Source organism: Tyto alba, unplaced genomic scaffold, assembly GCF_018691265.1.
Source record: "Tyto alba isolate M040663 unplaced genomic scaffold, T.alba_DEE_v4.0 Super-Scaffold_2, whole genome shotgun sequence".
Taxonomy (NCBI): Eukaryota; Metazoa; Chordata; class Aves; order Strigiformes; family Tytonidae; genus Tyto; species Tyto alba.
Genome location: NW_024881282.1, coordinates 87133987 through 87150071, shown reverse-complemented (window position 1 = coordinate 87150071; position 16085 = coordinate 87133987). Strand labels below are relative to the sequence as shown.

General features: G+C 52.9%; 1 protein-coding gene across 4 annotated transcripts in view; it reads left to right on the top strand.

Moving 5' to 3' along the window:
- The window catches only part of PODXL (podocalyxin like), a 47461-nt gene extending 31689 nt beyond the window's left edge, over nt 1-15772 (top strand). Inside the window, exons 3-9 of one of the 4 annotated variants that reach the window (XM_032995764.2) lie at nt 1049-1203; nt 2052-2120; nt 7620-7776; nt 8541-8596; nt 8701-8868; nt 10624-10680; nt 12044-15772. In XM_032995764.2, the coding sequence (XP_032851655.2) occupies nt 1049-1203; nt 2052-2120; nt 7620-7776; nt 8541-8596; nt 8701-8868; nt 10624-10680; nt 12044-12235 (854 nt within the window). In that variant the 3' untranslated portion in view covers nt 12236-15772. Of the gene's footprint in view, nt 1-1048; nt 1204-2051; nt 2121-7619; nt 7777-8540; nt 8597-8700; nt 8869-10623; nt 10681-12040 lie in introns of all 4 variants that reach the window. The other 3 variants (XM_032995763.2, XM_032995766.2, XM_032995765.2) reach the window with 3 other exon arrangements.
- The last annotated feature ends 313 nt before the right edge of the window (nt 15773-16085 follow it).

Genomic DNA, 16085 nt, shown 5'->3' with positions numbered 1-16085 from the left:
TTCCTGCTCCACAGAACTGTTCTCCATTAAAGGATGATACATGAAATTATGCTAGTTCAAGTTTGACCTCAATCATTGAGCATGAATAGGCCTAAAAACCCCTTTCTATTTAATAAATAGGTGAGAGAATGCAAGACAAACAGAAAGCTTTGACATTAATTCTCTCCTGAAGCCTTCAGAATGTGTCTGGGAGAGAAATAGTCCTCATCTTTTCTGTGGAAGATGCAGGAGTCCCAAAAGCAAACAGGCTGTGAACAGGATGTGGCGTTTTAATTCTCTTTGTCACCATTTAAGGAAAAGTTAGGAACCCAGGGATGGAGATCCATTCCTTCAAAAGGATTTGGGGAGGCAGGAGCCTGCTACACTTCTTGCACTACTCCCGTTGCACAAGAAACCGTAAGATGCTACAGACCTTAACAAAAGCATCTGAGGTGATCTGAGGTGAGCCCTTCTGGAATAGCAGGCGGGCAGGACACCCCAGGCTGTCTCCCATGATATCAGGCACTACTTCTAACCCCGGACTTCTTCCATAGCTGATGGAGATGCAGTCCACAGAGGTTATGACTCTTCAACCCCTCCTAACAGAGGTGGGTGCAGTTGTCAGTGAAATTGCAGAATAAGCTCCATTCACTGGGAGCTCCTGGGTCGCCAGCTCAGATAATCTACCTCTGTTGTAGAAACCCCCGTGGAAGACACCCCCAGATATGTGAAATGAGGGCCGTCCCATTTACCCCGCAGTACTCCTTCTTTAAATGACTATCCAGCTACCAACGCACAGCCATCATAGCCTTTGGGTTCATCTCTCCAGAGCAGCCTGATGGGTTTCAGCAGCAGAAAATAGAATCAACAATAATATTTTCTCTGTATCAAAGTTAATTAAAAAAAAAAAAAAAAAAAGCCTCTCCAATCTTTGACGCAATGATCTTCAAGGCAGGGTTAGAGCTAAAAACTTATTTTCAGTCGCTCACGGGCGGAGCTGTATCATCTGTATCCTCTATATTGTATCAGTGTCTGTCTGCTTGTTTTTTGGTGTATACTGGGGACCCAGACCAGAGAAGCTGTGACACCAGATCTACGTCAACCACACCTGCGAGTGCTGACCAGAGCCCTGCCAGTGCACAGCCATCAGCCCCAGCCCCAGGGGACCAGACAGTGAGCAGCAGTCCTGGCCACCAGCACCCTAACTCTTCTTTCCAAAATGAGGTAATGACACCCACGGGAAGGTGGGCACTTCGTAGCTGTGTCTGTTAATTTTTAGCTGGCATCCCGTGTACGTGCAAAGTCTGCAGCCCTTCTCCCTGCGCGTGTTTGTGTCAGAGGGATCTGCCTTAGGAAAACATGAGGCAGCAAAATATTTCTAGATCACAGAATCATAGAATGGTTTGGGTTAGAAGGTCGTCTAGTTTAAAGGTCAACTAGGCCAACTCCTTTCTCCTGTAGCTTTCCAGTGAAGATACATGGAGGATGGAAGTGATGGGCATTATGGTCTGGGTGCTGAACAGGGAAGAAGCGAAATTGGGGAAGAGAGAGGGAAGCATTATGGAGAGCAGAAGCTGCCTTGGGGTGGACTTGGACTTGATGAGAGGGCAAAGACCACAATTCAGCATAAGCTGCACATGGACGATATTAGCAGAAAATGATTCGGGAGCATAGGAGGTCTCAAAACACAAGCCAGGATAACTAAAAATCCCAGTGCTAGGAAGGAGGGAAGAGGATTCTGCTTCTAGCTGCTTGTCTTTTGTAGGGCGGAACTGCATTGTGGCCCACTGGCATGGATCTTCCTACTACCTGAGCCCATTCCTGCTTTACCCCATACTGCAAATCCTAAGCCTGGTTTGGGAAGTGCATTAGCAACCATGTCAGTTATCTGTGAAAAATCCTTTCCACATATAGAAGATTGAGTGAAGGGCTCCCTGTCTCATTTCCATAAAATGGATGAGAGCTTTGGCTGGGGGGTCTCCTGGCTTGGGGCGATCTTGTTGTATTGGTGACCAACTGTCCTTCCAACCTATATCAACGATTTGAGAGTTGCTTCTCTTCTGTCTTTCCAGGTCATCTGTAAAGACCAGGAGCAGCAAAATAGATGGCCTACCATGTATCTGAAAGAAGCTAAAACCTGTGTAAGTACCACCGTTTTGGACTTCTATGTAGGATTAGCAGCTGTGTTGCTGTTGGAGATCAGCTTTTAACCTGTGGTACTCTGAGCACGTGAGCCTACAGAGATGAGAGTAATTTCATCAAATTAAGATGCAACCGCTTTTGGGGTGTAAAATGGTAAATGCAAACCCACACTCAGCAGTAGCTTCCCGTGGGGGATGTGGCGGGAGAAGAGGCCCATGTGGTCTTCTTCAAGTAGAAGGACCAGCTGAGCCCACCCAGATTTCAGAAAAAGAGCAATGGGAAATTTTAGAGGGTAAAACTTTCCCTCTGCAAAGGCTAACGGGAAAGCTTCTTGCCTTTGCAGAGGGGTCAGAAGTTCATCACAAAACCCGAGCGTTCCTCCACAGCTGTTGGGTGCTTGGTGAGAACTTGCAACCTCACAGCTGGGGTGGGGTGGCATCTGCCTGCAGAGCCACTGGGAAGTGCAGCAGCCTGGAGTTTGAGACTCACTGTGCACCTCGCTGCTGAATCAGCTCTCGTAGAACCCTAAAGCGAGAGCAAAAAACTCCATTTCATTTGTTTCAGACCCTCTACGAGACCAGGGAGTAGTAAAATGCAGTGCCAAGGTTGGGGAAAGGCAAGTCCAATCTTAGACTGTACACCAAGACCCCTTCTTTTGGTGGGTGGGTACTGTCTGCTGGCTTTTCTGAGGGATACCCACCTTCAAAATGATTCCTGTGGAAACTATGAGTTTCCTGTAACTGGGAAGAGGCAATATACTGGTTAACTTCTAATTGGGCTGAAGTGTTAAGTTTATGACCAAGAGGAAGAGACAACACCACATGGCTGGTGAGATCTTGACAGAGTGATTGTATCTGAGCTGTGGGTAGGTCTCGGGGCGGGGGGGGGTTGGCATTGTAATGCTCTGGTTTCTGGATCTCAGCACTGCCAAGGCAGCGCAAGCATTGGGAAATCAGCACTTCAGGGACTTGCTCATAGCTCACGCTGCACAACATCAGAAGTAGCTGCCCAGGTCGATGAGCCTTTGCTGTCCCATTTGTAAAATGGACTGACCCGACTTCACCGTGCAGTGGTGAGACGCAAAGTGAAGCCACACTGTGCTCGTAAAACCCCTTGAGGTGCACGCTAAGATAAGCACGAGCGTTGCTACTGACCACAGCAGCTCTTTAAATTCCCTGTGGCTTGGTGGTGGCCCTACCTGGCAGCCCTGGAGAGGGCTTGGACCTCCCGATAGCACCCCCAGTGCTCCTAAGGAAGGGGAAGCGCCCGTCTGCTGACATCTCATGGTCATCACCTTCCTGGTTTGCCTGCTGCTGGGTGTAAATGCTGCTTGCCCGCACACCTGCAGAAATGATGATGTTCTTAGCCGTGCTGCCCGTAGCGCTGAGGATGACTCCGAGGAGGGACCCTATTACCATGATGCCTGTGGCCCAGATGCCACAGGAGGACAACCTCTCCTGAGAGCATCCCCTGCCCTGCTTTGTGCAACACGCCGTGGCCACGCTGGGAAGGCTTCTCGTCAAATTTTATATTGAATGTATAAAAACATTTCATCAGATTGACAAAAATCTAATTTTGGAGCCTAAAACACCCGGGCGACTGATGACCGTGCTGGTGTTGAATGCTTTCCTCCTCCTGGGCGCAAGCGTGAGCTGCGCAGGGCTGCTGCCCTCCCTGTGGCTTGGCTGGAGTTGTGCCAGGAGGCTTTTTTGGCAGCGGGGATGGCAAGACTGGGAAGTGCTGGTGCAGGGCGGCGCGCCGGCCAGCTGAGGGGCAGGTGGACATCACGGCTCGGCATCCTCCACCGCTCCTCTCTGCCCGCTCCGCTGGGCGATGGCGCGCTGGAGCTGGCGAGCCAGCGAGTCTGCCGCCCGGCTCCCCTTAGATTCCTCTGGGCACAATAACGAGCCCAAGCATTGTTAGTACAAAATGCCAGTTACGCCTCGAAACAGCTGCAGGAAGGCTGCAAGGGCGCATCCTCCCATAGCATCGCTCGCCTCGGCTGCCAAGGACACCTCCCACTCGCTTGCCGCTAACTTTCCACTCAGCATATTCCTGAAAATTGCAACGAATTTTATGCCTCACAAGCCGAGCAGATAACAGAGAAATGGCACTATCTGGTTTCCCTGCTTTGTAGGCCCGGTAAACAAGTGTCTAGCCAAATCTTGACAGCAAAGTTAAAAAATCCTTTGCATTTTGCAACCCGTGGGAAAACAGGAAAGTGTGCGCTATAAGGAGAAGTGTTCCAGAAACGGCTCCAATCCTGGCCCGCAAGAACGAGCCGGAGTCGGGGGGGCATTGTGCTAAAAGCTCAGCTCCAGGGAGAAGCTGGGGAAGCATCAAGGGCAACATGGGGGCCTGGTGGTGGGGTACGTGTCCAGATCACACGTGGCAGGGGAGAGGGCCACGCAGACTAGCCCACCCCGGGCATAGCTGGGCTTACGGGGCGGCACAGGCGATGCAGGGACCCCAGCAAAACAGTCGGGACTGAACCCAGGAATTGCAGGCACCACACCCCGCTGCACCTCAGTTCCGCTAGCTACAGTAAATTTAAAAATTAAAAAAAAAAAAAAAAAAAACACAAACAAACAAACAAACAAAAAAAACAACAAAAAAACCCACCCAACCCTCAAACTGTAAATCTTAAAAAGAAAAGCCAAATGGTTGGTACCACTTTGTGGATCAAAGGTATTGTATGGGCTGGTTGGTTCCCAGCATCCTTCCTCTTCGGGTGATGCTTTTAACCAGCACTGAACAGTTTTGTCCATGTTCCCCCACCCTCCCTTTTGCCCCTTCTCCTTCCTTTGATTACAGCAGGATCTTAATGAGTTTCTTAACAAGGTTTATTAGCTTGATGCCTTGTATTCCATAAGATGACTTTCCTAAGGTCCAGTTCACAAGTGTATCTTCAGTTAGGTTTTCGTTGTCTGACTGGGGTGCTCCAGCCTTGGGATGGGTGGGTGGACGGATGGACGGATGGATGGATGGACGGATGGACGGATGGACGGACGGACGGACGGATGGATGGATGGATGGATGGATGGATGGATGGATGGATGGATGGATGGATGGATGGATGGACGGACGGATGGACGGATGATGGACGGATGGATGGAAGGATGGATGGATGGATGGATGGATGGATGGATGGACGGATGGATGGATGGATGGATGATGGACAGATGGATGGATGGATGGATGGATGGATGGATGGATGGATGGATGGATGGATGGATGGATGGATGGATGGAAGGATGGACGGATGGATGGATGGATGGATGGATGCTCTGATCCTCATCCCAACCCCAAAATGCATTAGGTGAAGCACGAGTTGACAGAGTCAGAGGTGGCTGTTGTCCCCCAAGCTGTGGTTGAGCCACACAACGCTGTGGCCAGCTCCCACGGGTCCAGCCCTGGGATCCTCCAGCGTGCCCCTAACTGGGATGCGGATGTGCCCAGCGAGCTGAGTCAGAGGACGCTGGGGAGCACCAGAACCCACTCCAGCCAGAGGCTGTAAAAGCAACAACTGGACCACCCGGGCCAGCACCCAGGTGTCCGAGGGAATTTGCTGTGTGACACCCAACAGTCCGGGGACAGCAGGACAGTCCCTGGAGCAGGCGGAGGGTCCCCCTTACCGAGCAGGGTCATGGTCCCCCTCGCCTCATCCAGCTGGCGGGGGTGGTTTGTTGACTCAAGTGCTGTTACCTCATTCGGGGATGTTAGTTTTAGGTCCCCGCCAGTGTGGGAACCGGATTCGAGCTGCCCGGCAGCGCCTGTCAACTCCAGCCAAGGAATGCGAGCGGCTCCGGCAGCGGGAGGGGAGAGCTGCCGGGGCCGTGGCACCACCTCCGGGGCATCCCTGCGGGCCTTACCGTGCCCCTCTCCAACCCTGGGAAGGGTAAATCCCTCTAGTTCAGCCTCTAAAGGGGTTTAGGCACTGCTCACCGTCCGGCAGCAAAGTGCTTCTGTGCTCAGCTGCGTTTTAGCTTCATGTCCAATTTCCCTCCCCCACAAAAAAAAGCATTTTAAAGGTCTGTCTTTTTTTTTTTTTTTTTTTCCCCCCATGGGGTGGTAGGAGGAAAGGTGGGTTATTGAGGGCTGGGGGAAGGCAGAGCTGCGGCAGAACCTGGGGGAAGAGGATGCAGGGAGGCAGCAGAGAGGCTTTTCATGCCTCTGACGATCAGAAAATGCTGCGCAGGCAGGGATTGATAAACTGCAGGACATTTAAAGCGTAGGAGCACAACCCAGCGTCCGAAGATGATAAAAACATCGCCCCGACCAAGCCGTAACCCTCTCCTCCCTGTTCCACTGGGGATGAGCTTTCTGGAGGCTGCTGCCTTGCCGAGGTCTCGCCTTGCTGCCCCTGGGCTGCCCTGGCACAGGGCTGGGAGGAGGTTTCCCATCCAGCCCTTTTCCCGGGGATGCAGCCAGGATGCTGCGGACTCAACAGAGGGGCCTGGAGGATGTTTCTTCCCCGTGCAAAGCGAAAGGACAGGCGAGGGCCAGCAGCGGTTCCCTGGGACAACCGGGGCCTCACGATGCTGAGCTCACCCTCACGTCGTGCCCAGGCCAGGTCTTCCGCCCCAGCAAGTGCATCCTGTCTCCCGCCGCCGCTTCCCAAATATTTAGATAAGATGGGGTGAGATTAGGTGCCTTCCTCGGCCGGGTGGCTCCCGCCCTTGCAGTGGAGGAAGCGGGATGCATCGGCGTGAGCGGGACCCGGGGAGGACGGTGTTGCAGAGGGAGGGGAAGGTTTGGGGTGTTGGAGGAGGCAGGAGCAGAGCTTTTCCCAGGCAGGGCACGTGCTGCCTGCCACCTCGTTTCAGTCTGCCACGGAGGACTTTTCCACAAAGGACCTGTGCATGCAGAAGGGTGAGCAGCTCTACCTTAGTGAGCTCCCAGCTGCTACGAAGCATCGAGCAGAATCGAAAAAGCCTCAGGAAATGGGGACATGGGCGCCCCCCACCCCCCTCTACCATCCCTCCCGTGCTGTCCAGGCTAACCCTTCCGGGGATGCTCCAGTTTATCCGAAAGCAAAACACTTTCTCCTGCTTCTGCAGAGCCCCAGAGCCCTGGGGAAGCTCTCGGGAGAACAGGGATGTGTGTTGGTGGGGGCAGAGGGTAGAAATGCGGGTGGTGGGAGCACTGCAGAGGCCCGTGGGGGCAAAGGGGGGCCGCACAGCCCTGTCCCACTCCCACCGTGGCCCCTCAGCCTCCCCCCAGCCCAGTTTCCCTCTGGGACCTGCCATTCCCGTAACGCCAAAAGCTGCAGCTCTCAGATAAGGCCGGGGAGGAACGGCAGCCAAGAGCTCAGCTTCTCATAAAGAAACTACTTTTAAACTTTTCCTGTTCCCTGGGAGGGCCGGCGGTGCAGAGGGCTGGGGGAGGAGGGGGACGGCCACCGCATCCCTGGTGACGGGGCGGGATGCTCCTCGGCAGTCCCCAGGTAACAGAGGGTGGTGGCGGGGACACTGCTGACCCCTTGCTGTCCCTTGCAGGCTGAGTGGAGGATCGCCAGCAGCAAAGTCTCCTTCTTCGAGAGCTTCTGCTCGACGGGCCAGCACACTTTCAACGCCAGCAGGGAGACGTGCACGGTGACGCTGACCTCCTGCGAGCCCCGCTCCCAGTGCTGGGCCGTGTGGGTGGTTGTGCACCGTGAGTATGATCCCACCATCCTGCCTGGGATGGGGCTGGCATTGGGGACCCTGGCACAGGGATGCGGCCTGAGGCTTGGCTCAGGTCTGCTCAAGCTTGGACAAGGGGCTCCTTTCCTCGGGCTGCCACATCTCAGCGGGTCAGGAAAGGCACCAAGACCCCAGAAATCACCTTTGCTCCCCAGTGAATGCACCAGATCCTTCTCTCACCCATGAGTCAAGGCAGGGACCAGTCACCAGGAGGAAAAATTCCTCCCAAGTGGTTAAAATCCAGTGCCCAGTTCAAATCTTTCCCCAGGAGACCACAGAAGGGTGTTTCTTGCCCACGTCAGAGCCCTTTGGGGAAATTCAGCTCAGCTCAGGGCTCCCCAAATGTTGCTTTAGCACCAGGGTGCAGGGAGGATGGAGACCTCACGCTGCCCTAGCACGAGGGGGAGGAAGGACTGAGCTCCATCCTCCTCCTCCTCATCATCATCAGGGCAGGGGCTGAATCGCCTGTAAATCACCCACTGAAGCAAAGACCCCCACCACGGTGTGCGCAGCCCAGGGCTGGGGGATAGTGGGGGCTGGGGGTCGCTGGGACTGTCCCCTCTTTCCAGAAGAAGAGGTCCCGGCTCCTTGTCTGGCTGTGGAGGCACCTCCAAGGGTTGGCTTCATGCCCACACATCTCCATCCACCTCGTCTAGGAAAGGGGTCACCCCATCGACGGTGGCACAACCTGCCCCCCCAACCCTTGTGCTCATCGCATCCTCTTTCTTCCCCCAGTCCCTTTGGACCCTGAAAAAGTCCTCGAGAAGCTGCAGAAGGACAAGTTAGAGGAGGTAAGCGGGTCCCTGAGCACAGTGTGGCTTCCCCCGTGGCTGTCCCCCAAGGTGGGTGGCACGGGAAGCCCTCCTCGGGGCCTGACCCGTCCCTTCCGTGGCAGCTCGGCATCGTCAACATCACCTACAACGAAACGAAGAGGGAGATAATAATCAACGACGAGTTCAGCACGCCCCTGATCATCACCATCATCACCCTGGCCGGCTCCCTGCTGCTGATCACGGCCATCTACGGCTGCTGCCACCAGCGCTTCTCCCAAAAGAAGGACCAGGTAAGGTGGGAAGGGGGTGGGACAAGTACCCTGAGAGTTTTTTGTCCCAGAGGCATCTTCAGGAGACGAAGATCAGCACCGTTGCCATCTCTGCTGGCGGAGACATCCTGGCTTGCCCAGCTGGCACCACCCTTGAGTGTCGTTCGAGGGGTGCCCCAAGTGTTGCGGATGCTCCGGAGAGGCAGGAGCTGCCCTTTGGGAATGTTGGGGGGGGGGGGGGGGGGAGGCAGCCAGGATGAAAACCAGGGAAATGAGGGGTGGGCAGGGGAGTGTACAGCGACAAGCAGCACCCATCCCCACTGCCACCCAGGGCACGGGGCAGCTGAGCAGCATCCTGGGGTCAGGATCTTGACAAGTAAGGCTTTCTCAACCCAAAACTCCCTTTGAAACCCGTCTATATCCCCACTTCCCCCCCCCCCAAAAAAAAAAAAAATTTCTTAAAATACTTTTATGAGTAAGGGAGCAGGGTTGGGTGCCCAGCATCACCCCGGTGCCTTCCCAGGGGGTGCCAGGGGCTGCGGGGAGCCCACGGCTTCTCACAGGGCAGGAAGACAGCAGCTGCAGGAGGGAACTGATGCCGTACGCCGCACGGCTCAGCCTTCAGGAGAGCTGGGCCAGGGCCAAATTTCAGAGCAGCAGCAGCAGGATTTAAGGCAGAACAGGCATTGGGGGGGAAAAAAAAAAAAAAAAAAAAATTATCTCGGGAAGCAATTCTGGGTGATTTTAGCGTAGCATCCACCTGCAAGAACTGGCCGTTCCCACGCCCTGCGGCACCGATGGGGAGAGCTCTGCCACGTACCCGAGGTTTACATCAGCCCCTGCTGCTCTTGCTGAGGACTTAGCTCCAGAGGAGAGACAGCAATAGAAAGGGGGAAGAAAGAAAACGAGGATAAATAACACAATTAGGGTAAAACACTCTCTCGATGGAGAAGCAAACCCCTGCATCCTACTTCACATCGTTTCCTCCCAAAGCTGTTCACCCTTCTGGGGGGGGGGGGGGGGGGGGGAGTCCCAACCTCTGCCCCGCAGGCCAGGAGCTGCGTGAAGGTGAGGGATAAAGCAGCCTTTGCTTTAAATGTTTGCTGTCTAACAGAGACAAACATAGGAGGCAGGGAAGAGCAAACCAAGGCTTGATTTTTCAGGAGTGGAGGAGGTGGGGGGGAAGATGCAAGACCTCGATAGATATTTGTCCCCTCTGATCCCCTTGGAGCTTACAGGGTTTAGCAGCCAGGCCATCCCTCAGCTGAAATCTCCCTAGTCAGGGTGAAAAATATCCCAGCAGGGACAGGGAGAAGCGTAACACTTGTGCCCTGTATTGTTCAGAAAACAGATAGAAATAAGGCATTTTTAGTGATGGGAATGCGTGTCCCTCAAGCAAGATGGTGCAGAGGAAGAGGTACCAGCCCTGGCTGGATGCTCTGGAGGTAAATACCCACCAGCCACAGGGTAAGGCAGCAAAACCAAAGCAAGGGATGCCAGTTCTTCAGTACAGCTCTTGCTCAGAGCATGGAAAAATATCTTTTTTTTCAAGCAGTTGCGATAGAGTTTTAGAAAAATCAAACTCATTTCTCCTTTCTGGATTTGCATTTGGGTGGTTTCGTTTGTTTTCCTCCTGCTTCTTTTCCAAAAATGACTTGAAAGTTGTTTTGTTTTGTTTTGGTTTTTTTTTTTTTTATTATTTTTATTTTTCTCCAACTTTCCCTCCCCCCTCTCCCCTTTTAAACCCTGCTCTTGTTTTACCTTGGAAATAACCAGCACATCCACCCTGATCTCCCCGGGTTTGATGATGGACATGTGGCCCTGATCTTTAATGTGAGTTCCAACCCAGGGATCGGACGGGCGGGCGCCGCATCCATAACACCCCCAGCTCTCACTCCCCCCCCCCCGTGCTTGGTAGGGTTCAGTAGCTTTTAACAGGACTAAAGCCTACTAAAGCCCAGCTTTAAAGACCTCTTCCCCTTGCTGCACGGCGGGGGGGGGGTGGGGGTGCCTTGCCACAGCGGGAAAAAGCGCTGCCCGAGCATCCATCCGTCTGGGGGTTGTAGCAGCAACAACCCCCCCCGGGGTGAAACAGCCCCTGGGAGAGCCCAGGCGCCTCCGCTGCTTTTGAGCATCCCTCCTCCCCTGCCCACAGCCCCCCCCCCACCCCGTGCCACCCACCCAGGGAACCCCCAGAAGCACCTTTGCAGCCCCCCTGCTAGCGGTTTTTGCTTCTCCATCCCTTTCCTCCTCTGTGGATTCCCTCCCACGCCTGCCTCCTGACATTTATTAGGAGCGCCAGAGTAGATCAAGCTGTAAATCCAGGCAGATTTTAATAGAGGTGCCCAGCAAGACCTGCGTTCCCCAAAAACTGCAGCTCCCTGGTGAATCCCTCGGGGTCAGGACAGGGATGAAGGAGCCAGAATGGTGAACGCAAAATTAAGAGGGGCTGGGGGGTCTGCCAGGGGATGAGAGCCTGGTGTGCCAAAGGAGAGGGATGACACAGTGCCCGATTCACCGTTCCTTGCCTGGTTTCCACCAAGAGCTGCAGAATGAGGAGGGATGATGGTTATGGAGGAGCAAATGGGGGGGTGGGGGTGGGGTGGGGTGGGGAGGGCAGCATCTGCAGGGTGGGATCTGCCCACCGGTTAAGGATGATGATAATAATAATAATAATAATAATAATAATAATAATAATAATAATAATAATAATAATAATAATAATAATAATGATAATGATAATAATAATAATAATAATAATGCAGCTTAAAAGGGACGGGGAGGGCAGAAAGGTGAGGGGAAGAACAGAGTCAAGTTCACGAGACAGGAGCTGGGAGGAAGGGATGAGGTGAGGCAGGGATGCTCAGCCTCTTCCCAGGGTCCCGGGGTCGGGGGGACACACCAAGTCAGGGCCAGGCTGAATTTGGCAGCTGCTCCTGGAGGTTTTCCACGTCTCTGGCTGCTCTTTCCTCCCTCCCACCATTAGCAGAGTCTCTCTCTTGCCCTGCTATCCCCTCGCGGCGCTGGCGCTGTCTGCGGCCCCCAGCCTCACTGTGAAAGTCTCTAGGTGTAGTTATACACATCTATAGCGGGCAGCGGCCGCAGCTGGCTGGGAGGTGAAGGGCCTGAGGTGTCACACACGGCACGGCCAGGCTGTTTTTCATGGGGCTTTCTGGGTTTTCTTCCCTCGCAGCAGCGCCTGACCGAGGAGCTGCAGACAATGGAGAATGGCTACCACGATAACCCCACACTGGAGGTGATGGAGACCTCCTCTGAAATGCAGGAGAAGAAGGTGAACCTCAACGGTGAGCTGGGGGACAGCTGGATCGTTCCTCTCGACACCCTCATGAAGGAGGACCTGGAGGAAGAGGAGGACACGCATTTATAGGATACAAAACTATCAAGCAAAAAAACGACGACCACCCCCTGAAAAAGAACCCACATTATCCCCACACACACGCGCACACAACTCCAAAACAAGGCAAAATTCCCAACAAACCCCGGAAAATCCCTTGATGAACTAATCATGGCCCTTCATGCCACCACGTGGGGTGCAGGATGGAAGAGGAAGGGACATGAGAAGACACCTCTGGGGTGCATCGTCAACACAAGCCACCGTGGTGGCTGCATCTGGACGAGCATCTTCCATCCCCCGCGGGCTCTCAGCAGGACCTACCACGCCAGGCCTGACCAACCGTGGGTGAAGGGGGTGGCTTTAGCTCCAGAAGAGCTGCTGGCGTCTCCCCTGAGCGCGTCCCCTCCCGTCCTGCGGCCGACCACGCCAACCGCATCCTCCAGCTATCGAGCCACTCGAAAACTAAAAAGAAATACACGTAAATAGGACGGGAGAAGGAGCGCAACTCCCAAACAGCAAACTGGCGTCGGGCAATTAGAGCTAGAAAAATCCTCTGGCCCACACAGTTTAGTCATTGCTCTGCCCTCCCTGACACGAAACGCCCAGGTATTGAGCAGAAAAAAAGCCGGAACAGCCTGTTCCTTTTTTTAATCCCGTCTCCATCCTCTCGCCGCAAACTGCCGGCTAAAACGCACAAGAGCCCCGCGCCGTGGCACAGGCACACGGAGGCATCCAGACCCGGATGGGACGGATGCAGCAGTGCCGAGCGGTGCTCAGTCCCACGCCCCTGCCAGCTGCGGGACCCGTCGGGTCAGAGAGCGGGAGAGGTGCAGCAGCTTCTTGGACTGATGCGAAGGGGAGGGAGAGGAAAATTGAGTCACGGTCCTCGAGCTCATTCCTCCTAGGAAGGGTTTAGTGAGACCAGGAGAGATGCCCGGTCGCTAGCCCAGACACGAGGTTGGGGGGTTTCGTGGTGCAGAAACCCAGCTCCAGCGCAGGCCAGCTCTGTTGCTGCTTTTCCTTTACAGGAGCGTTGATTGCCTTTCGGTAATTACGCGGCAGCATCTCACAGCCTACATCCATCCTTCCCCGAGACCATGGGTTACGTGCACCGTGACCGTTTCTGATTTTTGTGGTCACGTTCTCCTGTGTGAGCAGCAGGAGAGATAAAAGAGGGACAGAAGCAGGAGCTGGGTAGCTTGGTGATATTCAGGGTTTTCCATCGGTACAGCCCGCGGCGTTTCCTCCCCACGAGGTTTATAAGCTCAGTCCACACTCTCAAGCTCTTCTTCAAAAGCCAGTAAAGTAACAGACCTGCAAAGAAATTTTCAGCTCAGAAGCGAAGCTGGGACTGAGCTTTGTCCTGCAGCCTTTGGTCTCTTGTCCAGGTCTCCCTCTTTAGAGAGGACAAGAAAAACATACAGGAGCAGAAAGTGGTTGAACTGAGGCCATTCCTGGTTTTCTACTCCCTATCACAGCTCCAAAAGGATGGGGAGGGTTTCACACCTTCGCTCTGGCTTTGGTGAAGCAGCTCAGCCCCGGCAGAGGCGGGGGGTCAGAGCAGGGCTCCATCCTCCAGCACGTGGGGAAGAGGAGAGGGCCAGAAGGTCACTTGGGCAAGTGCATCTCCCAGCACCAGAGGATGGTCCCAAGCCCTCGGCAAGCCAGAGGAGCTGCAGAGGAAGAGCGATGCCCAAGCACAGCCCTTCCTCCTCCCCCTGCTTGCCATAAACCCTGTACCCACCAACCCACGGTGGGGTGATTTCCTTTGGGCTCTGCCACCGGGTCAACACGATGGGGAGCCGCTCCCCACGGCTGCCCTTGACAAGGGGAGAAGCAGAGCTGAGCAGTGGAAAGCTTGGAGAAACCCAGGTCGGGTCAGTCCTGGTGGAGTTTGCACGAAGGAGAGGGTGGGGGGTGGTTTGCTCAGCCCCAGGACATCAGCTGGCCGAAGATACATCTCAAAGGGACTGACTCTTCTCCCTTCTCTCCTGCACCAAAGGGCAGATTTTGAAGTGTTCAAACCTATATATTTTTGTATGTAAATATTCCTGCTATTCATTAGCAATGTATTCAGCACACTTCGCTTACCTGTGCACTGCACTATGGGGAAATGATTTTGGAAGGGGGAAGGGGGGTGAATTTAAAACAAAAAAAAAAAAACAAACAAACAAACAAAAAAAAAACAAAACAAAACAAAAAAAGAAAAAAAAAAAAAGAGAAGAAAAAGCTAAAGGCCAGGCTGGTAGGGAATCAAAATTCGAGACAAAGCAGGAAAACACCTCCTGCCCAGATAACCCCGTGCCATGGCTTTGTCCCCACTCCAGCAGCATCAAGTTCAGCTCTTTAACATCGCAGCGAGGCTCAAAGGACCAGTCTCGGCATTTGCAACTGTTTTTGTGAGCGCCTTCGCTTCCCAGCTGCCCCGAGAGATGATCAGCAGGTCGGTGACCTCCCGTTTCTTTCCACAGAAAATAAATGCTGTGAAAACACGGGGCAGCAGCGAGGCTTTGGCTGCCGAGGCTGCTGTTGCCGTAAGGACACCCCTGGCAGAGCATCTCCAGACAGTCGGGTTTGGGCATGTGCCTAAAGATCCCCCTTCCCAGCCAAGAGATGCCAAAGTGCTTTAATGAATCAGGTCCAAAGACTTTCCAAGAGAACCCTACAAAGGCTTGAGATCAAGCAACCTTAAATCTTTCCGAGCAGAGACCAGTGAAGATACTAACTGCTCAGCAAGTGCTTATAGTGATTTATATTTGAATAGGAATTGTACATTTATTTATTTTTCCAGACACCATATTTTTAAACCACTAATATTTTATAGTAGATCTTCCTTCCCCTATTTAAAGAACTATTTCCATGAGAAAAACAGTACGTTTTTTATGTTGAGAACATTCTTTCTGCAAAAAAAAAAAAAAAAAAAAAAAAAAAAAATCAGGTAGGAAATGCAGTGATGAGCATCTTTGGCCTTAATCCTTCCCTTCATAGACTGTAGCCATAATTGTTAGACAAAAAACAATTTAAAAAAAAAAAAAAATCTACCCAGGCATTTCCACCCTCCCCGACCCCCCCTCCCTTTCCGGCACATCCTCTTCTCCCCCCACAAACCAGCTTTAACATCTGACATGTTGTACAAAGAGATTATTGCTCTTACCTTTTGGTGAGAGTTTCCACAAGCAGCTCAGATGTCCTTGCAAGAGACTTTTCTATTTTCAGATTCACAAGGAACGTGTAAATACTTTAGAACCATTTCTCTCCCGCTCACAGTGCCACGACCCAACTGCCCAGGTGGATACTGTGACCGTTGCCTACAGAAGACGTACAGCAGAAAACATAAATCCATAAGGGACTGCAGAAGGAGAACCGACTCCCCACGGCGGCTTCCCGCTGAACCTTGCACATATACTAGAGCTCTTACGTACTGTATAGCAGCATCTCTCACGGGGACAGGAGTCTGATTTACACTGGAATTTACTGAGGAACTGGATTGTAGAGATTATTCTTGCGTTTTCCTACAAATATATTTTGAAAGCATCATGTATTTCTGTCAATAAACGTTCTTATGTAAAAGATGTAGTTTCTTGGCCGAGTGAAAAGGGGTGAGCTTGTGATCAGGAGCCACAACTGTTCTGTAGATGTTAAAACTATAAATGGTTTGGGCTTATTTGGAAACCCAGCCCGGGCTTTGCATGGGCCTGCTAGCAAGAACATGTAAAATTATTGGAGAAGTAGGAGTAAATCCAACTCAGACTTTCAGAGGTAGCCAGCCAGGGAGGAGCTTGTCTTTGTCCCGTGCAAAAAAAAGTAGGATAGTGGTGAAAAAAGTTCCCTTAATTAAAAAAAAAAACCAACAACAACAACAACAACAAAAAAAAAAAAAAAC